At 40.9% G+C, this 27,312-nt stretch overlaps 1 protein-coding gene across 1 annotated transcript in view; it reads right to left on the reverse strand.

The window, feature by feature from the left end:
- The window catches only part of L3MBTL4 (l(3)mbt-like 4 (Drosophila)), a 399,157-nt gene that overhangs the window by 170,389 nt on the left and 201,456 nt on the right, over positions 1–27,312 (reverse strand). The window contains exon 14 of the mRNA XM_011957809.1: positions 13,055–13,157. Within this exon, the coding sequence (XP_011813199.1) occupies positions 13,055–13,157 (103 nt within the window). The remainder of the gene's footprint in view (positions 1–13,054; positions 13,158–27,312) is intronic.

Raw genomic sequence — 27,312 nt, forward strand, 5'->3', positions numbered from 1 at the left:
AGGAAGGAAGGAAGGAAGGAAGGAAGGCCGGTCCCCTCCTTTGTCCTACCATTAGCAGCAAGAACACAACAAAAGATACAAAATATTTACGGCATAAAGCAAGTTGGCATATGTACAGTTTATGTTATACTTTTAACAAAAATTGCAAATAGGTTAAACTCTCTCATCAACAGGAAAAGGTTATTGGATGGGATTTTCTTTCTTTTTAAAAAATATTTTTGTTAATAAAATAATTTTTGTTCTGTTTTGTTCTTTTGGAGACAGGTTCTCATTCTGTTACCCAGGCTGGAGTGTAGTGGCGTGATCTTGGCTCACTGCAGTGTCCACCTCCTAGGCTCAGGTGATCCTCCCCCTCAGCCTGCTGAGTAGCTAGGACTACAGGTACACACCACCACACCCCACTAATGTTATTTATTTTTTGCAGAGATGAGGTCTTACTATGCTGTCGAGGCTGGTCTCGAACTGCTGGGCTCAAGCAATCTTCCTGCCTTGGCCTCCCAAAGTGTTGGAATTACACGTGTGAGCCACTGTGCCTGGCCTTCTTTCTCAGACAGTTATAGATATACTTTTCACAAAAAGCATACCTAAATAAAATACCATGTAAGGCTAAAAATAGAACAGACAAATAATTTTTGAACAGCCACATGCACAGCCATGAATTTTGTTTGGCACTATTAATGTGAGACAAAGGAGAAGCCAAGAGAAAATACAGGACTAAGAGTCATTTCTAACTAACATAGAATCCAGACCAAAGACACAACAGTATTAAAATGTATGGACCAAATAATATAATATGTGGTCAATGTAACTCGGAAATTTTTAACAACACGGGAAACTATTTTATATTTTATTGAAAGACAAATGACAAAAAAAATCTGTATATTCTGTCTGATTCTACCCATGAAAAAATATATATGTATATATGTGGAAAAAAACCAAAAAGACACAGATTGAAGGCATATAACTTAGTAGTTGGATTATGGGATTACAAGTGGTTTTTATTTATTTTTAAATGCTTCTTCATTATTGTCTAAATTTTCAGTATTGACCATAGACTAATCTTGTAATAAAATGGTATCATTTTAAAATAATGTATAATTGCAGTATTTCTAACTTTTCAAAGAGAATGAATTTTCTTTGTTTATATTTTACTCTGATTTTGGTTCTCAAGGTGACTTAAAATTACCAGATTTCATCATTTCAGCTTCTCCTTAATCAATGTACTGCTCTTCTCACACAGAAATAAACCAAAGCCATATCTGCTTTCCTCATAAGGATACAATTCCTACAACCTTGGCAATTTATCTAATTTAGAATGTTGCACTTAATAAAATCCTTAGAATGCATCAAACAATATAGTACCTTTGGAAATCAGTGCTGTAGTTGCTACAAAATTAATCATTTCATATGTAATTTTTTCTTGAAGAATTTAGAAAAAATCATTGAATTCTCACATAATTATTTCCCAGTTCAGTAAAATCAGACCTATACATTAACCTTGAAGAATTTTATAGTAATGGATAGAACTGATTTAAAGACCTGTAACTGATCTTTTGGTACATTATCAATGTTTTTACTAAATTGGGTAATTAATCATGTCATTTTGAGAATTAAAAGGTTCTTTAAAATCAGATACTCTTTTTCCTTTTGCTTATGAAAGTAAAATTACATCTGCAAGTTTATTTTTAAATTTCCACCCAGTTCAATTTCACTGTGTGGTAACATGATGTCAAGGAAAATGACAGACCAAGTGACGAAGGAATCAGATAGATGTAAGCACATGTCACTGAGGTGCTTTCCCGGCATGATAAAAGTTTTAACTGAAGGTGACACTAAATTAAGAAGTACTGTGCATAAAAATTAAAGCTGTGCCTTTGGGAACCCTTTTGAACATAGTGTTTCAATCAGCCACTGTAAATTCACAAAATTTACAGAGCCAAACTAAACACAAAGTAAATTTATAAGAGCTTTTACTTTCTATATCAAGCTTGTCCAACTTGCGGCCCATGGGCTGCATGTGGCTGAAGATGGCTTTGAATGCAGTCCAAGACAAAGTCATAAGCTTTCTTAAAACATTATAAATGATGAATTCCTTTTAGCTCATCAGCTATTGTTAGTGGTAGTATATTTTGTGCGTGGCCCAAGACAATGCTTCTTCTTCCAGTGTGGTCCACAGAAGCCAAAAAGTGGACACCCCTGTTCTACAGGATGACCGTGCTATTGCAATGACTTAGAACAACTAGAGAGAATAAGAAATAAAACCATAAACTATTAGCTGAATTATTATTTGGTAGGTAAACAAAGTTTTAAGAATAAGTTAGAGAACACATAGCAGATTGGAAAATTGAATTCATCCTTTGTCCTTGCAAATAAATCCTTTCTCTCCCTACTAAAATAGCAATAAATGAATAAAAGAGTATGAATTCATAAAGACAAAGCACGATGCTGGCAGATGAGAAAAGTGAACACATTTTTGAAGATAGAAAACAGATAAGCTGAGAGCCAAGAGTCTGCAGATAGAGGATGCTATAAAAACACACCAGGAAAAGTTTGGAACAGTCTTCTTCGATGGAAGTAACTTTCTTACTCAAAGGATAAGGTCTCCTGACAGTGGCAGAGGGGAGGCTCCTCTGCAGTGTGCCTGGGCCCTGCTGGCCACCCCTCCCAGGAGTTCACCATTGATGGACTCCAGCAGTGCACACAAAGCCTCACGCCAGCGTTTTTTGGTGTCTCACTCTAAAAAGTGAACGAAACAAAGACTAGCAGAATTTGATAAATGCCTTTAATATAATGGGAAGAAGTCAACCAACCTAACCAAAAACAAATCAAAACAAAAAGATTGGGGGAAAAAAAGAGTCAATGCAGGGAGCAGAAAAAACAACTCCAAACATTATCAGAGAGGTAAGAAAAGCTACACAATCTATCCAGCAAGAACAGGTTACAATAAAAAGCAAATCAGAGAACAAGAATGTGTTCTCAGAAACTGAAAAAAAAACACACAGTATAATCAAAAACTTCAACTGAAGGATTAGAAGACAAACTTGAGGAAATATTTCATAAAAGAGAATAAAAGACAAGGAGTGAAAAAGTTCTGAGCATCAGCTGAGGAAAGCAAACAGAGCAAATAGAAAAGAGAGTATTATTGAGAAATAAAACAAGAACACCTCCCAGAAATAAAAGAGGTGAGTTTCCAGATTGAAACAATGAATGGACAAAAGGCCAATTGCAAATCACCAGGGATAAATAAAAAATCTCTAAAAATGGCCAGGGAAGTGCAGTTCTTGCAGAGGGGAGGGGAGTGACAATGGAGTGTGGGAAGAGGAACAATCCCATGGGTGGATTTAAATTTGAACGAAAGCAGACTCCTCAACAACAAAACGGTTAACATAACATGGAATGATGCCTTCAATATTCTGAAGGGAAAGGATTTCCAACTGGAATTCTACCCATGGCTGAGGAGACACACAAGCTATTTTAGTTAGAAAAGTAACTCCCTCCCACAAACTCTATCCCAAAAAGTCAGAAAATGAAGAACATAAATTGCTGAAAAGAATTCTCTAAGCTAGGAATAGAAGCTCTAAGGAAAGGGAGATAAAGGGAATTCCAAGATGGAGGAAAGACCTGGAAGGCAGCTGTGCAGCAGGTCTGGAGAGAAAGCAGTTCAGATGGAGGAAAGGCAGAGGGCTATCTGTGGGGTGAGAGGGGGATTAATGGACCCTGATGTGTCTGACTGTAGCTGAGTCAAAAGCCAGATGGAGAAGTTTGTATTTTTAGGTCACATTGTGATACAACCAGAAGGTGTTCAGTCAAAGCCAATCCAACAGGTAGGAGGATGGCTGAGGAAATGTTTTTCTTGAATGGGAAAGGCTACTTCCAAGGATGACAAGAGATACATGCCTAAGAGATCAGGGGCCCAAAGGAGTTCCCACAGGATTCAATTAAAAAGAAGGTCAATGATGCAAAACCAACCATTACATGTAAAGTCAGGGCAACCGAACAAGAATTCCAAGAGCTGCACCTCTAGTTCCTTCCAGAAGGGGTGTCTTAAGTCTTAGAATAATGCCTGGACCGTCCAAAACAGTTTATCAGCTATACATGTACCTATTGTTTTACTGTTGCAGTATTATTGTTTTGTTTCAAAATATCAATGCATGGATACTCTCAACAATTTACTGGAATTTTATATGTGTGTGTGTGTGTGTGCGCGCGTGTTCCAATTCACTCATTTAATCATTCAGTTTGATATTTCTTTCCTTTTGTAATCATTTTTAAAAATTTGTATAACTTTTTGAGTTGAAAGTTGAATTAGTTCACTTTCATTCTTTCTTACTGAGTAAGGTATAGATTTCTCTCTGAACATATGTACTATGATATCCTAAAAGTTAATCTCTTCAGTGTTCTCATTATACTAAGTCTAGATTTTCTGAGATTCAGGTCTGGGTTCTCCTTTGATCCCATGATTGCTTAAGTGATAGTTATAAATGTTTTTGCCTTGTTCTAGGTGACTGGATTTTTTCTCAACAATTTCTTATTTCATTGCATTTTGATCAAAGAATAGGTCTGATGTTTTGTTTTGAGAATTCACTGAGCTGTGTGTGGCCTAACAGTAGAGTTTTGAAAAGTGCTTTTGGGTAGATTTATTCTGTTTTCAACTTGATGTGTATCTTTAGTCACTCTTCCTCCTTTTCTCAAATCATGTTATTCAGATTCTGTATATTCTTATGTCTGTTTTGCCTGCTCCATCACTCTCTGAAATGGGTAAATTAAAATCTCCTTATATTATTTCTCATTATATTTTCTGCCATTATACTTTCCAAAACATGGTATTATACTCTTTAGTGAATAAAGACTATGTCTGTTTGAGTCTCATCATAAAATTGAATCTTTTGTAGTGTAAAGAGCTCTCATTTACAGATGAAGAAATGAAGTTAGGCATAGTGGGGCGATGTGCCTCATACTACAGAGTGAGTGGTCAGTCTGGATGTCCAGTTCTGGTGAGTTCCAGGCCTTGAACATGACTAGTGAGACTGACACCCCCCACCCACCACACACACACACTCACTCACAAAGGGGAACAGATGTGAAAAGAAGAAAACATCTAAAATAATTTTCATCATTATTTTTGAGCCAATAGAACAATTTCAGGTAAATCCTGAATAGAGGGTGAGTTCTCCTATAAGTTTCCACTAAGAGCACCCAAAAATATCTTAGATTTATCCGATACCCCCAACCCCCATTTCTGAGCAGCAAATGCTCCTCTTCTATTTCTTTGTATTCTTTAAGGTTTGACACTTCAGCCACATACGCTGTGCCCTGTGTCCCACACAGGAGTTCTGGGGCAAGAGGCCTTCACATTGTAACAATATCTGGCTCTCAAAGTAAATAATATAATTATTGGCTCCTAAATAAATTACCTGTGTATGTTTTATGACACAGAGTTAGATCAAGTCTTCTGGAGACTGTGTTCTACTCATTTGGGGGAAAAAAAAAGATTTCATATCTAATCCTGGACCTTGGCTCAAAAGTAAATTTACATCTTGTAGTCCCAATATTGTCATCTCTAAATATTCCTATGTTAACAAATACACCTACTTCACTTTATTCCCTATGTAAATTCATGCAAATAAAATGTAAATTGTGTGATAATTGTGTGCCCAAAGTCCTATTTTCATACAGATGAGAACTGATGCAATTTATTTCAAATAATTTATCCATATTCTACATGAATTCCATAAAAGTTTGAGTATTATTGCTAACACCCCTATTTTAATAAAAACTAAAATAAACCTATCTAACATCCATCTAAAAAGGACACCCAGGGTCCACCTCATCTGTTAAAGTGAGGTATTATTTTCAAATGTCGTTAGTGATATCTTGATGTCATCGTCCTCCTTGTCAGCTGTACAAAATAAGATGCTGACAACTTATTTTAAGAATACTGTTTACTTCCTTTCAAAACACCAAGGCTTCAATATCAGAATCAGAAATTCTGATTTGAAATGGTAAAAACAACATTCTACTTGCAAGCACTCCACTGCTTGGGATCATTTTCTAGAAAAGCAGCTGAAATTGCCACCTTCCTTAAAGTGGAGCACTACATTTTCATGCTTTCCCCCAGGCTTTGGAAGCAGGAGTCAATCAAGTTGTTTTATACTGGTCCTAGCCAAACTGGAGAGGCTTGCTCTTTTGTTTTGTTTTTTCTTTTCTTCTTCTTTTTCTTAAATATAAGAATATTTGCCTAAGAATCTTCTGGACTAGAGACTGCAAGAAGTGTTTTGTAAAATGATGCCTCTCTGCTAAAGGTACATACCTATGACAAGAGGAAAAAACCTTTTACTTTGGAGTATGCAAGTTTTACTCATTTAAATTCATTAGGAAACTCAAGCTAGAAATGATGATTATATTAACAGTACATCTAGGAATCTGGGAGAACACAGCAAAGATTTAAAAATTTTATCTCTTGCTTACCATCTCTGACATAAAATGACAAAATGCATAATGATAACTTCAGGTGTTTTATGGAAAATTTCTAGCATGCATGCACGTGTGTGTATGCAAGTGCGTGTGTGTGTGCAAGTGCATGTATATAGTATTCTCAAAAGATACTGCCTAAGGTAAGTACCGAAGAACAATACTTTCAATCTTTCAGAGCTATACAAAATTTAGACTACAATAACAGTAAAAATACAAGAAAAATGCAGGGACTATGAATGGTATCCATTTTTTACAGTTAATTGCAAGAGGATTTTAGTAAATTCTTAAGTTGTACACATAGTTACATTTGTAAATTGATTAACTGGGTAAAATACAATGATGAAATGATTAAAGCAAGAGAGACATGCCCAGTGTTTCCTAGAGCTAACCTACATTACTCATGATCCGCACTCTCCAACGACACCCTTTCAGCCAACAGTAACTCCATCAAAGATTTATCCTCATGCCTTGAATATAAGGAATTTTGAATTCCTTGTATTAAGACAAAACAGTGTTTAATATAATAAAATTTGTTTGCATTTCCTTTCATAGGTAAATTAAAATGTATTTACCTGATGGTTTACATGCTTTATAACTCCCCAACAAAAACGCAAGGTAAAGAAACATCCAGTTCTCTAATTTTTGTGTTTTTCATTCTAGATAGATGCTAGCTGCAGGTACTTGTTCTTTTCATTTTCATTTCTGAGACCCTGGAATCATGAAGCTTTTGGAGACCTTGCTCTTACTTGAGTGCTCTCTAATAATGAGGTCTGGAACTGGAGAAGAGCTGAAAGAATTCATCACACCAGCAGCCCTGCACATGTGTGAGGCCTGGAGACAGGATCACCTCTCAGGCCTGCTGTGTCCCTAAAAATGCCCCATTCTTCTCACTATCACACTTTCAATATTTAATATTTTCTCTAAGCTTCATAGAATGCTTTTCTTTAAACCCTTCTTTATTTTTATATTCTTCTCATTCATTCAGAAATTATGAGGCCAACCTTTAAAGGCTACTTTAAAGGCTACTTATCTACCTTAGTAGATAAACTTAAGTCAAATATTCTCTTGATAATTAGATAATACAAAGAAGAACATCAATTAGACCCCATTTACATTATGTCAGATGAGAGAAAGTTCAGAGAAGCTGCTGGAACAAAGGGCAGCAGAACCATTGAGTCTGTGTCCACAGCCTTCTCAGAATCCAGTAGGGAGAGGTCAGTCAGAAACACACACGCCCAGCGCAGGAGGCAAGCCGGCTTTGCTGAAGTGGAAGGAGAGGCTTGTGTGAGACGCTTCGCTACCTTAAAGAGCAGTCCAGGAATGGTGGGTGTCATTTTAGCATCAGCTGCACAGGAGCGGCATCATCAGAGAGCTCTGAGGGACAGACAAACTGCAATACCGTGGTCTGACTAACTTTGGGGAGAATGATTCTAGTTTTGAAGGAGGCATTAAGATGGCCAGTCACTTCACAGAAATACCTGTGCTCAAAATGCTACGATGAGAGGGCACAGTGCGCCAGACTCTCAGGGCTGTCTGACAGAACTCTCAGGGATGACGGACATGTTCCATACCTTTGCTGTCCAATACAGTAGCCACTAGTCACAAGGGCTGCTGAGCATCTGAAATACTGCCAAGCGTGCCTGAGGAACACAGAGGCAGGTGACCAGCGAGTACCATAGTGCGGTGTTACAGCTCTAGATCACACACTCACACACACACATACACACGTACACACACACACACACACTCCCCCCACACACAAACAGAAGGCCTGAGGAAGCTGATCTCCATAGCTATATACGCCTAGTGCTGTCTAGGAAGTGGCTCCATCAACTCCAGCAGAGTCCTTGCTAATAAAGGGCACCCTCCTAATCATGGGCTTCTCCCCTCCTCTCCCCTTCCCTCCCTCATCTTTCCTTTTTCCTCATTTCCTCCTCCCCTCACACAGCACTAATATTACAGTAGGTAAAAGACATTGAACAGAATGTGAACAAAAAAATGCAGATAGCTAGGCAGACATGAGCATGGCAGAAGACGCCCCCTACCCAGGAATGCCAGGCTACCATCATGATGGTCAGGGGGTTGTTAAACTGTCTAGCTAAAATAATAATTGGTCACAGCTGGTGCCAGAAAGCGGCAGCCTCCCAATAGATAAGAAACACCTGAAACTGGTGATCAGCAGCTTCCTGATAACATCTCAGGAGCTGGGTGAGTGGACCCAAGCATGTTCGCTAAGAGGCAAAATGGCGGAGTTTAACTGGTACATGACCTTCCTCTAGGAACATTCGACTGGTAAGGGAAAAATGCCTCAAATGAGCATGTATACAACTTCAGTAAACACACGGTGCATATGGCCTGTATTAGTCCATTTTCACACTGCTAATAAAGACATACCTGAGACTGGGAAGAAAAAAGAGGTTTAATTGGACTTACAGTTCCACGTGGCTGGGGAGGCCTCATACTCATGGCAGAGGGTGAAAGGCACTTCTTACATGGTGGGAGCAAGAGAAAATGAGGAAGAAGCAAAAGCAGAAACCCCTGATAAACCCATCACTCATCAGATCTCCTGAGACTTGTTCACTATCACACGAATAGCATGGGAAAGACCAGCCCCCATGATTCTATTACTTCCCCTTGGGTCCTTCCCACAACATGGTGTGAATTCTAAGAGATACAATTCAAGTTGAGATTTCACAGGGGACACAGCCAAACCATATCATTCCACCCCTGACCCCTCCAAATCTCATGTCCTCACATTTCAAAACCAATCATGCCTTCCCAACAGTTCCCCAAAGTCTTAACTCATTTCAGCATTAATCCAAAAGTCCACAGTCCAAAGTCTCATCTGAGACACAGCAAGTCCTTTCTGCTTATGAGCCTGTAAAATTAAAGCAAGCTAGTTACTTCTAGACACAATGGGGGTACAGGTATTGGGTAAATACAACTGTTCCAAATGGGAGAAATTGGCCAAAACAAAGGGGTTACAGGGCCCATGCAAGTCTGAAATCCAGCAGGGCAGTCAAATTTTAAAGCTCTCCTTTGACTCCAGGTCTCACATCCAAGCCACACTGATGCAACAGGTGGGTTCCCACGGTCTTGGGCAGCTCCACCCCTGTGGCTTTGCAGGATACAGCCTCCCTTCTGGCTGCTTTCATTGGCTGGTGTTGAGTGCCTGCAGCTTTTCCAGGTGTATGGTACAAGCTGTCAGTGGATCTACCATTCTGGGGTCTGGAGGACAGTGGCCCTCTTCTCACAGCAGCACTAGGCAGTGTCCCAGTAGGGACTCTGTGTGGGGGCTCTGACCCCACATTTCCCTTCTACAATGCCCTAGCAGAGGTTCTTTATAAGACCCCACCCCTGCAGCAAACTTTTGCCTGGGCATCCAGGCGTTTCCATACATCTTCTGAAATCTAGGGACAGGTTCCAAACCTCAATCTTGACTTCCACGCACTCAACACCATCTGGAAGCTGCCAAGGCTTGGGGCTTCCACCCTCTGAAGCCATAGCCCAAGATTTATGTTGGCTCCTTTCAGTCACAGGGGGAGCAGCTGGGACACAGGGTACCAAGACTCTAGGCTGCACACAGCACAGGGACCCTGGGTCCAGCCCACAAAACCACTTTTTCCCCTTGGGCCTCCAGGCTTGTGATGGGAGAGGGTGCCACAAAGGTCTCTGACATGGTCTGGAGACATTTTCCCCATGGTCTTGGGGATTATCATTAGGCTCCTTGCTACTTATGCAAATTTCTGCAGCTGCAGCCGGCTTGAATTTCTCCTCAAAAAATGGGTTTTTCTTTTCTACTGCATCATCAGGCTGCAAATTTTCTGAACTTTTATGCTCTGTTTTCCTTTTAAAATGGAATGCTTTTAACAGCACCCAAGTCAACTTTTGAATGCTTTGCTGCTTAGAAATTTCTTCCACCAGATACCCTAAATCATCTTTCTCAAGTTCAAAGTTCCACAAATCTCTAGAGTAGGGACAAAATGCTTCCAGTCTCTTTGCTAAAACACAATAAGGGTCACCTTCGCTCCAGTTCCCAACAAGTTCCTCATGTCCATCTGAGACTGCCTCAGCCTTATTGTTCATATCACTATCAGCATTTTTGTCAAAGCCATTTGACAAGTCTCTAAGAGGTTCCAAACTTTCCCACATATTCCTGTCTTCTTCTGAGCCCTCCAAACTGTTCCAACCTCTGCCCTTTACACAGTTCCAAAGTTGCTTCCACATTTTTCTTGTACCTTTTCAGCAGTGCCCCACTCTGCTGGTACCAATTGTACTGTATTATTCTGTTTTCACACTGCTGATAAAGACATACAGCGGACTGGGAAGGAAAAAGAGATTTAATTGGACTTCCAGTTCCACATGGCTGGGGAAGCCTCAGAATCATGGTGGGAGGTGAAAGGCACTTCTTACATGGTGGCAGGAAGGGAAAATGAGGAAGAAGCAAAAGTAGAAACCCCTGATAAACCCATCAGATCTCATGACGCTTATTCACTATGACAAGAATAGCATGGGAAATATCGGGCCCCACGATTCAACTACCTCCCCCTGGGTCCCTCCCACAACATGTGGGAATTCTGGGAGATACAATTCAAGTTGAGATTTGAGTGAGGATACAGCCAAACCATATCATGGTCCCTCCCAAGTGCTGGCAGGCCACTGCACATGTGGACAGTCCACTCCAATGAAGAATCAGGGTGATGCAGGAGAATAGGATCCAGAAGCAAGAAACCTAAAGCCAATTCACCCTGACTCCCTAGAACTAAATGAAAGGAAAATCCCCAACTTTCCACTCTCAAGTAACAAAAGGACCAGAGGCTACTCCCTTTGCACCCCCCACGCCCTACTTTTCTGCATGAACCATGGAAAATTGAAAGTATCTCTGATTGGTTGTAGACAGCAACCAGTTGTGGACAGCAACCAATCAGATGTTTGCATAGGAGCCTAACTTTGTAACTTCACTTCAGCCTCTGATTTGTTGCTTTCCACAACCAATCAGACTGACTGTGGCCCACTACTTCATCTACATAGGGTGTACACCAAGTAACCAATGGGACACCTTTAGAGGGTATTTAACGCCCCCTAAAATTCTGTAATGGGGATCTTGAGCCCCTCTGCTTGGGCCTGCTCCCACTCTGTGGAGTGTGCTTTCATTTTCAGTAAATCTCTGCTTTCGTTGCTTCATTCTTTCCTTGCTTTGTTTGTGTGTTTTGTCCAATTCTTTGTGCCAGACACCAGGAACCTGGACTCCCTCCACCAGTAACAAGGGCAGAAGAAATGCAACCCCTGGAATTATGCCAATGTATAAAAACCCCAAGGCAAGGCCTAAATGGCTTACTTGACTCTCTCAAGTTGCCCTCCTGGCGCTCTTCCAAGTGCACTTTACTTCCTTTTGCTTCCTCCTGCTCTAAAACTTTTTCGTAACATTTCACTCTTGCTCAAAAACTTGCCTTGGTCTCTCACTCTGCCTTATGCCCCTGGAACGAATTCTTTCCTCTGAGGACGCAAGAATTGAGTTGCTGCAGATCCGTACAGACTTGACACTGCTAGCACTAAGATGTCTCCTCCAGGTCCAGCTCCACGTTCACAATCTGAGTCCCACAGATTTTCACAAGTCACCAAGCAGTCTTCATGTCTTTCTTTTGTTTAATGGATGCTATATTTTTTTCTTTTAAGTGTTAATAGATTTATGCATATCACATTTATATTCATGTATGTGATTTGGGAGTGCTTTATTACTATTACGGTGGAATTTCCTTTGATTCAATTAAAAATGTTTGAGGCACTAGTTTCCAAGATTGCCTGATAAAGCATGGACTTCCTGTATTACACTTAGACCCTTTATTCAAACAAATTTTTTCTTGCTTCATGTATTATATGACTTAATCTTTTCTCTTTATAATAAACTTTTCTATGATGTTTGTTTATATATTTGTGTATTTGAACAAATTTGATATTAATTCTTTCAGTCTTTATATATTGTTTCTAGATCACCAATATAAATAATTAATCTACACATTATTTACCAATTGATGAGGATAGAAAAAGAAGCAAAGGCTTACATATTTACTTGCATTATTTTTCTTTAAAAGCAACATCTGTTCATATGGATACTGTCAAATACTTAAAACCTGGGCATATTCTGCAACATAACTGCACACTAGTTTTCTATTCTTTTATAGAATTAACTCCAAATTAATAAGAAAGAGAGAAAAAGAAATAGAGGCAAGAAACAGAAAATGAGTAGAAAAGGTAAGAGGCTCTGGAATTTCTCTGGAAGAAAGCAAGTCTCAGGACAGGGTAGTGGGTGTGTACGACAGTATGCATTTGGTAGGAAAATTGTTACAAAACAGAGATTCGGGGACATGAAGTGGGTCTGGGAAACACCTCATAATTCCAAGAAGGTTCTAGAAGGGCAGAGTTGCAGGCAGAGGAAAATGTCAAGGAAGGGCCTCGGCAACACAGAGGTGGGAGTGTCATAGGGGCAGCTGGCTCCATGAGACTCATTTATGATGCTCCATGTAGCTGCTAATCTGCAGAATGTTTCCATTCATCCGGGAATAAGTAAGAAAAATGTTACCTGTGATGTCCCGAATAACGTGGACCACGGATATGGCCTATTCCTCGGCACCCGGGAGTCGGACAGGCAGCTTGACCTGGAAGGATCTTCAGGTCATTCGTTCCTTCAGGAAGAAAAAGAACATGCCTTGAAAACACTCGCATTAAAGAAGACTGCAAATCTGAAATATGTAAATGATGCTAATTAAGACTTTACAAATTAAGAACAAACCATCACCAAAAACCACTTACAGGTGACTTACGATGTATTAGTAATATTAAATTGTTTAGCAGAAAATACCAGTGCTATAATAAGTAACACTAACAGCACAATCCATATCAGAGAGAGAGGAAAATGAATAAATGAATAGGCATTAAAGAAATTTTTTTTTTCTTTGAGACTAAGTCTCACTGTCACCCAGGCTGGAGTGCAGTGGCGCATCTCGACTCGCTGCAACCTCCACCTCCTGGGTTCAAGCAATTCTCCTGCCTCAGCCTCCTGAGTAGCTGGAATTACAGGCGTGCACCACCACACCCGGCTAATTTTTGTATTTTTAGTAGAGACGGGGTTTCACCACTTTGGCCAGGCTGGTCTTAAGTTCCTGAACTCAAGCAATCTGCCCGCCTAGGCCTCCCAAAGTGCTGGGATTGCAGGCGTGAGAAATTTTTAAAAATAGATATGAGAACATTCACTTATTTCTTTCAGAGATTAATAATGGCATAGGCAATACAGCCACGAGCTGAGAACGCGAGTACGTAAGGTCTGCTTTCTGCTCCTTGGTGAAGCCTCCACTCAACCACAGCAGGGATCTTGGAATACTGGACAGAAAGCAGGCTAGTAAACAGGGTGTGCTGAAGATGGCAAACATGGACCTACAGCACACTTACTCAAGTGGCTGTCACAGCTAGGCAAAGAAAGAACTGACATTATGCTACTCTATACTACTGCTATACTGTACCATATGCTATGCAGTACTATATGCTACACTGTACTATATGCTATACCATACACTATACTGTACTATACACTACACCATACTATATGCTGCATTGTGGTATATACTATGCTATGTACCACACTGCACCATAAGCTACAGTGTACTATATACTATACTCTATGCTACACCATGCTGTAAGCTACACTGTGCTATATTGTACTATACACTGTACTGCATTGCACTGCACTGTACTCTAACCATGCCAACCAGTCTGTCAATCCGAAGAGGCAGTCTACATCTAAATATTATCAGAAGCAAAACCTCCATGCCCTGTTCTGTGATTTTCCTCAGTATTCTCTGCCCCCTAAACACACATGCACACGCACACACATATACACACGTGCACACACACACACGCCCACTCACACGTATCAGTTCCTGGAACGTCCCATCCCGTACCTCCTGCTGTTCTGGGCCTTACTTTCCTGACAATCCCACAGTTTCCTTCTCCGCTCCCAGCTCTCAGACTTCCATTTCCTGTTCAACAAACTCCCTACTTCCTCCTCCTCATCTCAGTATTCCCCATTTCCCAGTCCTGGTTTCATGGGGCTGAAGACGTGGCTTCCCACAGCCCTCTGCAGGGGTCATGTGCCTCCAGAGAGGTAAGGAAGTCAGGGTCAGTCTTCCTCTCTGTGCCTCCTCAGGGCCACACCTCTGAGGCTCCTCTTCGGAGTCTGCTGCCTTGGGCTTCCACCATCTGCCCACTGTTTCCACATCACTCAGGGAAGACTTCGGCACTGGCTCTCCATGTTCTGCTCTCTCCCAGCTCTGGCAATTGCTCAGGCACACTCAGGCCCCATGTGCTCATCCTGCCGCTCTGCCACCCACCACATCAGTCACTTCCTTGAGCCGGTGGCCCCCAACTCATCTGGGCCACACAAAGAAAATCCTCTGGGTCTTGTCATCACCCAAAATGGCTTTGCTTCCAAAATCTCACCTGACCACAAAATCGTATCCTCCCATACTGCATGCTCAGGTGCCCAACTGCTGCTGATGTTTTCAACATCAGTGGAGTTTCCAGGCCACTAATTTCCCTTCTTCTCTTCCTCAGCCCCTTCTGAAGGGCCACAACCACCTTCCCTTGTCTAACTTAGATGCTATCAATTATTTGACCCTCTGTTGCTCTCTGACTTTTTAATCACATCTGACTGTGGGGCGGGGGTGGGAAAGAGACAACCACGGATCACCCGAAACAACCTGCTGCTCTATGTTTTGCAAAACTAAGTTCTCCTGGGGAAAAAATGCACATCATGCAGACAAGGTGTTACCAAAACACCTGTCTCCCACACTGCCACTGGCCTGCAGCCTCAGCCCTGCTAACTGAGGACCGGGAGCCCGTGGACAGAGCGCCTCCTCACCGCCTGCCCAGCACTTCCCCTCCTTCCTTTCCACTGCAGCGTGGGGCGCACTTTCCCCTCTCCAAAGCAAATTCCTCACCATCTATGCTTGATCTCATCACCTCCCACTCTCCAGGATCTGTAAGCTATGAGGTATTTTCATCGCTCCTTGACTATTGACCAACATTTAAACATACTCCAGTTTCCCCATCATAAAAACAAAGACAAAAGAGCAAACGAAAGTTTACAACTCTACTTGGATCCCACATGCCCCTTAGCTGCTGTTCCCCGTTTCTTGTTCAGAGCAAACTTCTCAGAGTAGTTACCTCCTTCTCCTCGGGGCTCCTTTCCTGAGCCATATTTGTTTTAACATCATCCCACACATTAGGATAACATCCCACACATTGGGACCTAGACTCAGTCAGTACTTACATGAAATCTAACTACAATATAATACAAATCTGTGGTAGACTATGAGTGCCTCTGAAAGGAAGAACTATGGATTACTCACCTATTCCACAAGCACTAACTGAGCACTAACTATGTGCTCAGTAAGTGCTTGCGGAATAGATATTTACTGAAACTGCATACTGTACTATACGCTACAGTATGTAGTTCAATGTATAGTTGGCAGTCTCCTTCTGGAATTGCTGTTGTCTGCTGGCTTTGGCAACATCACACTCTGACAGTTTTCCTTCTGAACATGAGGATTCTTTTGTAATCTCCTTTGCCAGCATTTCCTCCTCTAGTCAACCTGAAATGTCAGGCAACATCCTCAAGCTTTGCTCCTGGGCCATCCATTTCTACGGCTTCATTTACCAACTGCATGCTCACAGTCTACAGCCCAGGCATTCTTGAAGTTCCAGACCAACGTATCCACCTTTCCACTTGATGTCTCCATAGTTATTTCTTAAAGTCATTTCAAAGTCAACATGTTCAGACTGAACCTTTCGTCTTGTCCCCCAGCCTTCTTTTCCCCTAGAGCAGCTCATCTCCGTGACTGCATTACCCTCCATCCAGGAGCCTGGATCCTTGACATCATTTCTCCTTGGATCCTTCACATCACCTGTCCTTCATTTCATGCCACCCTATCAATCAGTCCTCAATTTTTCAAATATTTCTTTTACCTACCAACTTATCTTCATCGCTACTATGACTGGCCTAATCCAAAGCCATCTTCCTGATTGAAGAATTGCAACAGTCATTCTTCACTCTTCCTAATCTATTTCACATCTTGCAACCAGAGACATCTTTTCAAATCACAGACAAAATCATATCACTTCTCTCTTAGCACATTTCAATGGCTTCTCATTGCTATTAGGATGAAACCTCAAATTTTTAACCTGGCCTGCCTGATTTATGATTGGACTTGATTTTTCTCCTCATTCAGGATTCTGCATCCATGCTAGCCTTCTCCTGTTCCTTGAACCTGCCAGGTTCTTTCATACATCAGGGCATTTGCATGCTGGCAAGAACATTCCACTGTCCCCTTGGATGACTCCTTCTTATCTTTCACATCTTGGCTTATATTTCACTTCCTCATGCCAACTTCTGAGAGGAGGTAAGGTCCCCATTTTATGAAGCACCTACCTCAATTACAAAGTAAATAATTATTTGCTTAATGTCTATCTCTCTTACTAGACTATAAGCTGCAGGCATGAGTCTCGTTCGCCACTGTGTCACCAGTATCTAGCCTGACACACAGTTAGTGTTCAGTAAGTGATCACTTACTGAATTATGGAATAGGTCAGTGTTCCATAGTTCTTTCTTCCTTTGAGAGACACTCATAGTCCAGAAAAGCAGCTTATATATAAACAGCAAATTTGCATTATAGTGAAATTAGCTTGCATGGAAATACTGACTGAGTTTAGGTCCCAATGTGTCGTGATATTAAAACAAATATTTAAGCCTCAAGTACATTTTCATTACATTTACTGAACCATAGGAAAGTATGTCTGAAGCACATCTTATGTTCTCATGACTTTGTGAAATACATTGAGGCATAAATAGAGAAAAATACAGCTACTCTATTCAAAGCCAGCGTTTGGAAACAGCTTTTTAAAAAAACAACTTTTAAACAAATCAGAGGAAGAGATGATTGAAAAACTGCAAAGAGGATCGGCCTGGTGGCCCACGCCTGTAATCCCAGAACTTTGGGAGTTTGAGGTGGGAGGATTGCTTGAGGTCAGGAATTTGAAACTTGCCTGGGCAACATAGAAAGACCTTATTTCTACAAAAAAATGATTTCAAAAGTTATCTGGACATGGTGGCATGTACCTCTAGTCCTAGCTACTCCGAAGGCTAAAACAGGAGGATCTCTTGAGCCCAGCAGTTCAACCAGTCTGGGAGATAGTGAGACGGTATCTCAAAAAAAAATTGTAAACAAATCCTTCATTAAGAAATATGCTTGTGTCGGCCGGGCACGGTGGCTCAAGCCTGTAATCCCAGCACTTTGGGAGGCCGAGACGGGCGGATCACGAGGTCAGGAGATCGAGACCAGCCTGGCTAACACGGTGAAACCCCGTCTCTACTAAAAATACAAAAACTAGCCGGGTGAGGTGGCGGGCGCCTGTAGTCCCAGCTACTCGGGAGGCTGAGGCAGGAGAATGGCGTAAACCCGGGAGGCGGAGCTTGCAGTGAGCTGAGATCTGGCCACTGCACTCCAGTCCGGGCGACAGAGTGAGACTCCGCCTCAAAAAAAAAAAAAAAAAAAAAAAAAAAAGAAGTATGTTTGTGTCATTCAGTAAATAAAAGGATCTAAGAGAAAATATATATATAGTATACAAACAGTTTTCTCTAAACTGCATCTCACAATACATTATCCAAGCTATCATTACAAAGGTCTGGAATATTAAACCCACAAATAAAAAAAACAAAAAATACTCTCCATCAGCCAGCCGGGATGGAACTCTGTGTGGACAACATTCTACACACACGGTGACCTTTCAGTGAATGCTACTTAATATTGTTTTCAGTACTATTTTAATGTACTTTATTAAATTAAGTCTTAAACTGATGTTTTTAATATTTATTAATGCATATTTCTCTCCATATCCCTGATGGGTACCATCATTCTCTCCCAGGTAGAGCTGGAAGGAAAGGCATGACCTCAACTAGGGGAGAAGAGCCATCGCATTAAGAAGTACAGCAAAAGACATAACAAATAAAGTGTCGAGAAGAACAGGAAATAAAAATGCACGGGACCTGGCAATTTCCTCATTAAATTTTGTATGACAAAGTATAATAGGTTGAATCAATGGCAAATGAGACAAGGAGCCATCCACTGGGGAAAAGAAACCTGCAAATTCTGCAACAGTTCACATTATTGCTCTAAGATAAAGGAAACCTACCATCAAATGAATGTTTTTGTTCAGAAAATAATCATATTTTTGCCAAGAATAGCTTACTATAATTTGGACATTTAGAAAATTAGGTCTCAAGAAGAAATGTTCTCAGCTCTAAATCACTTTTTGAGAAAGAGCATCCCTGACCATATAATCCATTCCTGTCTTCTTTTTACTACTTTTCCTGAAATTAGTTTTGTAGTTTATCTGCTTCTATCACCTGTCTCCCTTCACTAGAGTGAGGACATTTACCTTAACTAACTTGTCTACCACTGTATCCCCAGCACCTACTAGAACAGCGAGTGGCAAGTAATAGATACTCAACAAGTATGTTTTATGAGTGGGAAGATGATAATAAAGATAGCAATGGCTGGGCGCAGTGGCTCACGCCTGTAATCCCCGAAGTTTGGGAGGCTGAGGCGGGCGATCACGAGGTCAGGAGATCGAGACTATCCTGGCTAACACGGTGAAACCTCATTTCTACTAAAAATACAAAAAGTTAGCTGGGCGTGGTGGTGGGCGTCTGTAGTCCCAGCTACTTGGGAGGTTCAGGCAGGAGAATAGTGTGAACCCAGGAGGCGGAGGTGGAGGTTGCAGTGAGCCAAGATCATGCCACTGCACTCCAGCCTGGGCAACAGAGTGAGACTCCATCCCAAAAAAAAGAAAAAAAAAAAAAAGCAACAATTAATACCTGAAAACATTATTTTATCACAAGGCTGTGCGATCATCGCTATTTTATTCTCATTTCAGAGCTGAGCTTGTCTGAAATCCCTCTCTGATCTTCTGTTTCTAAATATTATGAGCTACTTGCTGTATCAAGCAGCATGAATAACTCCTAATTCATTGCAAATCTTCTATGAAAACTTTTACTTAGGCAGCAGTAAATCTAATGGCAAGGTTCTTTAGGAAAGGACAAAAAGGAAAGAAAACATGCTTTTAAACTAGGAATTATCTGAATAATGAATGATGCTTTACCCTAACATGATACTATTGCTAAGATGTCCTCATGGAATTCCCCATTCACACAGAAATGCATGGTTACTACATGCAGCCCTTTTTCCTTGCCAACCAAATTCTGATTTTGCTCAGGGCAACAATGTGCCCAGCTACACGCATCCTCTTTCCCAGCCTCTCTTAAATCTGGTCATGGTCACTCGACACTGTCCTGGATAACCAAAGGGAAAGGCACCGTAAGGACAAATGCTTTTCTTTCCTGTTAAAAGGGCGAAGATGAGACTGGTACTGCTTTGCCCATTTTCCCCTCCTTTGGACTCCCTGGAATGCAGATGTAAACGCTCAGGAGATGATAAGCACAGAGACAAATGCAAAGGTGTTGAGGGAAGAAGACAACAAAGGAAGACACAGCCCGGGCCCACAACACTGCCATCGTTGGACCTGCTACACCAGTGATCTGTCATGCAAGAAAAACAACCCTCTCTTTGATTAAACCCTATGGTTTAATTTTTGTGTTACTTGCTGATAAAAATTTCTAGGATAAAACAGCAATTTTATTTTGATTTTTCTTTTTTTTTTTTTTGGCCCAGGCTGGAGTGCAGTGGCCGCATCTCAGCTCACTGCAAGCTCCGCCTCCCGGGTTTACGCCATTCTCCTGCCTCAAACTCCCCAGTAGCTGGGACTACAGGCGCCCGCCACCTCGCCCGGCTAGTTTTTTGTATTTTTTTTAGTAGAGACGGGGTTTCACCGTGTTAGCCAGGCTGGTCTCGATCTCCTGACCTCGTGATCCGCCTGTCTCGGCCTCCCAAAGTGCTGGGATTACAGGCTTGAGCCACCGTGCCCAGCCTTAATTTTTCTTTTGTGAAATCAAGCAATTGTCCTTAAAAGAAAACACTCAAATCGCATATGGATTTTAGACATATTGTCAGGGAAAGATGATGTAAGAGATCAAGGCAAAAATCAAGAAATAAAAGAGATTGTACTTATCTCTAGAAAATGAAAAAAGGAACTGTCTTTTCTTATTCCCAAATGATCCAAACTGGCGACTCTGGGTGATGTAAATGAAAACGCTTATTATTATACCTAAAATGGGTTACAGACTGAGAACATCATCCTCCTTCTAAGAATGTACTTTCCTCTCAGAACTGTAATTTTATTTGGTATGCACATGCCAATGGCACAGTGATAATGCTGACCCTGAAGCAAATTAAGATGATCTATTCGTTTAAATATATAGATGACTTACGGATTGATGTTGGTCAGCATCAAAAATAAATAAATAAATAAATAAGAATCAGGAGCATTACTATCTTTATTTCAATACTAATTACTCACTGCTGAAACAGTACTCGGTTCAACCTGATTCATTTAGCAAGTTTTTTTTTTAATAACAGAGAAATGACATTAGCGTTGGGTGATAATATCCACTAGAAGATGTACAAACACTGTTTCTTTGAAAAGGGAAATAGATTTAAATAACAGGCAAGTTAAGATTTTATTTTTTCTTATTTTTAACATAAAATTAATTACTGAGGGTTACCCATTCAATTAAAGAGATACTGCAGGCTTATTAGATGCCGATGTTCCCTTTGCTAGTGATATGGTGGCAAACCAAAGAGAAGGCCCTGCCACCGGGAGCTCTAACTTCTGATGCCAAGATGGAATAAGCCATCAGATAAGAATTACGACAGCAAGTCAGAGTGATGGTGCTAGGCAGATACATGAAGTGGGGTAAGGAAGAGAAAGTAAGTGGGGATGTCGGGAGATCTTTAAGACGGCGAGGCAGGGAAGGAGTGCTGATATTTGAGCAGAATCCTACTTGAAGTGACAGCACAGGACACGCTGGGACAACTGCCAGAAGGCCTGGGCGGGGAAGGGTGGCGGGAGATGAGACCATGTGGGCCAGAGTCTCTTAGTTATTCTGGGTTGGCTAGGAGACACTGGCAAGCACTGCGTGGAGAGGGGATCGGTGAGAACACACCTACCGCGCTGCTCGGTGAGCAGTTTACTTCTCCGGGCACCTCCTAAACGGCCTGCTGAGTGCTCTGCATCGTGGCTGGCACTGGAGTCAGCCCTTCTGAGCCCACACAGGCAGCATCCACACCGCTATTTACAGTCGGGGATAGGTGAACCCCATGGCGAGTTCGTGTCCACGAAGAAGAGAAGTCTGAGGACCTAACTCTGGGAACACCGAGGTGCAGAGATCAGAAAGAAAGAGTGAGCGAGGCAGCTGAGAGCGAGGAACCCAGCTAGTAGAGGAAGAGCCAGGAGGAAGCTGCGCAGAAGGCGCGCAGACCACACGAGGGTTGAACCTGCACCCGGCCTCTGGGTTTGGCAACATGCCGGGCTGCCAGGCCTGCGGCAAGAATGTTTTCAGTGAAAAGGTGTGAGCAAGCCTGATGGAGGTTCACGGGGAAGTGGACGAGGAAAAAGGGAGAAGCTATAGTTTAAACAACGTAAGAAGTTTTTATATAAAAGGTTGTATAAAATGGTTATTAAAAAGTGGGTTTATGCCGCAAATGGTATTTCTATTATTGTTTTTGTTTGAGTGATGATGAGAATATTTCAGTACAGGGAAAATTTGATAATGTAGGGAGGGGTTTAAATGTGGGAAAAAGTCCTTGAGTGAGGACAGGGTGACAGGCCAGTATCCCAGTGAGGATGGGTTGTAGGACAATCAGGGACTGTCAGCAGTCCCAGTCCTGACGAAGACAAAACCTGTGTGCATATGATGGGGCGCTAGTGGGCTCCATGGCAGGAGGAAGACAAATTTCACCGCTGACAGCTTTTATGTTCTCAGTGAAACAGGCAGTAAGCTCGACAGCTAAGCTTGAGAATGGGGCAGGGGAGCAAGGTATGAAATGTGAACTGAAAATCAATGAAGCAACTGTTCAATTATGCACACATTCCCATTTCAAACAATTAAGCTTTTACTATCTTTATTTTGAACTGGAAATGTTTAGGTTAGTATCTTGTTTTTTTCCATGCCACCCCCCAGGAAATTTATATTATAGTTTGCTAAGAAGATTTAATGAAATAATTACCCTTGAACATTGGAGAATGCAACTAATAAGCATTATCTTTCAAACTAAAATTATAGGTTAATCATACCTACTCTCCTCCTAATGAAATTAGGGAAAATAAATATCCATTGTGCTATAATAATTAGTGTCTCAAATAGAAGAAGGAAATAGTAGAACCAAACACCATGTTTGCTTGTACCTGGGTTTCAGAACATCATATTTCATAATACATAAATAAAATAGAATAATAATTTTGTGAAATGAAAATGCAACAAAAGAATTTCAAAAGGTTCCTAAAAATGCCAATTTTATACTTACTTGACAATCTAGAAAAAAATCCTTAAAGTACCACGATGGCAATATTAGTAGAGAAAGACAATCTAACCATCTGCCTGACATAGGGATATGTTTAGAAATGCGGTAGAGTCCTGAAAGAGATGAATCGATACAATAATAATACTTATCTTCCACTCAGAAACAAGCATACAGTGAGAAAAATGCAAATGCCAAAAGTCTCTTTCACAGATCTGACAGAGCTTACAGGTAAGGCAAAAAGAAAAACATGTTGTCCTGGCCTTTGCTTATTATTTTAAAATGAGACAGAAGACCACTTCTTTAATAAAGAACTGGCAAATATTTTCTTAACAAAATATGGTAAAATGTATTTATCGTATGTTGAGTTTTAATTAAGAGACAATAATATAGTGGGTAACTGGCTAATTAAATGAGGATCCCAGAAAAAGATGACCTCATATTTAAATACAAGTACAGTATCAGGGAGATCAGAGGTTTGATGGAAAATGGAATGATTTGACCTGTAGCCTCTGATGGAAGCATCTGAGATCTGGCTGTGTATTGGTATGAGCCATTGTAAGGATTAGGAACAAAAACGTGAAGAAGGCACACATACAGTTTTCACTGATATATGGAAAAAATGACAGTAAAGAGGAAGGGAAGATTGTAGATTCTATTTCAGATATCTCCCCATTCAAACACGTCACATTAGTATTTTAAAGTATTTATACCACAACCACTTAAATACAACAAAACTAAGTTCTTTTTATACTACAGAATAGGCCTTTGTAAAATGTTGAATTGTTTTATTACTCAGTTTTTAACCTTTCAAAAATCGGGACAATGACCTTTTTGTTGATCTACAGAAGAGATAAAATTGTGAGAGGTCCACATAGATAATGTAGAAGCATACGATTTATTTTTTCTTTTTTTGAGACTTGTCCAGGCTGGACTGCAGTGCTGCAATCATGGTTCACTGCAGCATCAACTTCGTTGGCTCAAATGATCCTTCTCTCTCAGCCTCCTGAGTAGCTGGGACCACAGTGGCACACCACCATGCCCAGCTAATTTTTCCATGTTTATTTTGTAGTGAGGGGGGTCAGGCTATGTTGCCTAGGACAGTCTTGAACTCCTGGGTTCGAGTGATTCTCCCACTTCAGCCTCCAAGAGTGCTGGGATTACAGGCGTGAGCCACCATCCCCAACCATGAAGCACAGAATTTTAAGAGTAGAAAAAATGTTAACAGTTACTGGCATACACACAAAAAATGTTTTACATATAAATAAACTAAATTGTATGAAGCCTACCCTTAACCAACAGACTTACTGTGAGGAACTAAAGAGCTAAATGGCACCTAAAAGGATTTAATATGAATACTATTTCACTAGATAGCCCTGTTCCATTTTTTCATTATTTTTAAGAAATAAATAAGACAGTGATTAAAATATATTTATCTTTCAAACTTTACCGTTATAAAAATTGTTTCTCAAAGAAATTATAAAGAACTAAAAGGACTTTTTAACTTTCTTTTACCCTAAACCTCCTTTAGCCTTTTATAAGAAATCAGCCTTTTAAAAAACCACCTAATTTGGTACTTGGTTTATGTAATTGAATTATTCCCATCTGACTCAAGTAAAATGCTGCAAAACTGTCCCCCTTCTCTCTTTCTCTCTCTCATTCACTCATTCTCTCTCTCTCCCCCTTCCTCGACATCGCCTTAAGCAAAGTGACACTTACACTCAAGCCAAAGGGATGATAACTTGTATACTCCTCAGTCCTAGAATTGTTCTTATACACGTAAAGGGAGATAAGAGACAGGTCAAAAGCTATAAGCATATCAAAGTAGCTTATGAATTGGTTTTGAGCATCCCCAGCCTTTGAACTGTTTTTCCCCTCTTTTTACTAAAAGAGAAATTTAGTACATTCTAGTTTCATTGATGGTGTCACATATAATTTTCTGACTAAAAAAAATCAAGCTGACTAGTTGCTGATAGAAATGTCATATATGTTCTCATAACCAAACAAGTATAAATATGAAAGTTACCTATAAGAGTGAAACATAGGCCAGGCGCGGTGGCTCAAGCCTGTAATCCCAGCACTTTGGGAGGCCGAGGCGGGCGGATCAAGAGGTCAGGAGATTGAGACCAGCCTGGCTAACACGGTGATACCCCGTCTCTACCAAAAAATACAAAAAACTAGCCGGGCGAGGTGGCGGGCACCTATAGTCCCAGCTACCTGGGAGGCTGAGGCAGGAGAATGGCATAAACCCGGGAGGCGGAGCTTGCAGTGAGCTGAGATCCGGCCACTGCACTCCAGCCTGGGCGACAGAGCGAGACTCCGTCTCAAAAACAAAAAAAAAAGAGTGAAACATACTCCAAGTGGAGTGACTATACCGTTTTTCCAACAACCTGAAAAGCACATCTAAAGTGGAAATTTTGGTGTCCATAATCCCTTCTCAAACTAGCCTAACAGGGTCACATTAAAAGTTCTCATGACCAGTAAGCTTTTGGGCATTCTTAACAGAAAATGTTATGACTTGTTTGAGAACACACACACACACACACACACACACACAATTACACAATGTATAATTCTAATTACATTTCTCTCCATGGCTTCTGCGTGAAATCTCTCTCTACAATTAATGACATTTCGTTATTGACATTCAGAAACTTGGCAGAATTGCCAAGTTTCCAAATGGAAGGAACATCTTCCACCTGATGCCTGTAACAGATGCTTCGATAATGTAAAAGGAGCAAATTGCCTTCCCTCCAACTCCCCTGTACCAGTTTATTCACTGGTGGCTTCAAATTTGTCTAGACTGTACAACTGAGAGAGAACAAGCCCTCACTAAGTCTAAGTGTTAGTGCTGCCCCAAGGGAGCTCCTTGCAAGGAGATGTAAGAAACCAGACTTCCTACCTGCTGCCTGGTCAAATCAGCAAATAAAAATGTTCGCTTGTACTGTAGGTATAAAGGCACTCCATTCAGAGAAGGAGAGAAAGCGCCCATGATACAGTCTAACCCTTCAAATTCTAACTTTCCAATACTTGAGTGAGTGCCTCAGTGCCAGGGACCACATGGAGTGCCATCCCATTACAGATGACAGCAGCACCAGGCTCCACGAGGTCAGAGGCCACAGCCACAGCAGGACCAGGAGAGCCTGGGAGTCTACTAGAAGAAAACAGATCCCCTTACTGGCACACAGAACTGGAAGGGACTTAAAGATTGAAGCTTCCAGGTTCCACAAAATCAGAATTCCATGGCAAGCTTGTGAATCATTTATGTGTTTCCCATTCAGGTTGTGAACCACTGACCTAGTCCACCTGCTTATTTTTGTAAACAACAAAATAAAGGTTGATATGGTCACATAATTTGTGACAACTCATAAGTCACATTATGGTATTTGAGACAAAAATTCAAGGTTTCTAACTTGCAGATCTGTACTTTTTTGACTCAGCTATGCTATACAATAAGCACCTGCTACAATTATTTTTTTAATTTTAATATATAATATATATTAAATATTATATATATTTAGATAGAGTTTTCACTCTTGTTGCCCAGGCTGGAGTGCAGTGGCATGATCTTGACTCACTGCAACCTCTGCCTCCCACATTTAAGCAATTCTCCTATCTCAGCCTCTCAAGTAGCTGGGATTACAGGCACGTGCCACTATGCAGGGCTAATTTTTTTGTATTTTTAGTAGAGACCGGGTTTCACTATGTTGGCCTGGCAGGTCTCAAACTCCTGACCTCAGGTGATCCACCCGCCTCAACCTCCCAAAGTGCTGGAATTACAGGCCTCAGCCACCGCACCCGGCCTAATTGTAAAATATTTGATTGACAAAGATAATACATATTCAAGATGTATAACATGGTGATTTGATAAACATATACATTGTGAGATGGTTACCACAACCAAATTAACACATCGCCACCCATGTCGTATATAATATTCCTGGAATATTGTAACTGAAAGTTTGTACATTTGGCCAACATTTCTCCATTTCCTTTACCCCTCAGCCCCTGGTAACCATCATTTTGCTCTCCACCTCTATTAGTTAGACATTTTTAGATTTCATATAGGTAGGATCATACAGTATTTGTTTTTATGTGCATGGCTGATTTCACTCAGCATAAAACACTCCAGTTTATCCATGATACTGCAAATGACAGGATCTCCTTCTTTTTATGGATGAAAAATATTCCATTGTATGTACAATACCATATTTCCTTTATCCATTCATCCATTGATAAGCAATTAGGTAGTTTCCCTATCTTGGCTATTGTGAATAATGCCACAATGAACACAGGGGTACAGGTATCTCTT

This window comes from Colobus angolensis, unplaced genomic scaffold, assembly GCF_000951035.1.
Source record: "Colobus angolensis palliatus isolate OR3802 unplaced genomic scaffold, Cang.pa_1.0 Scaffold45, whole genome shotgun sequence".
Classification (NCBI taxonomy): domain Eukaryota; kingdom Metazoa; phylum Chordata; class Mammalia; order Primates; family Cercopithecidae; genus Colobus; species Colobus angolensis.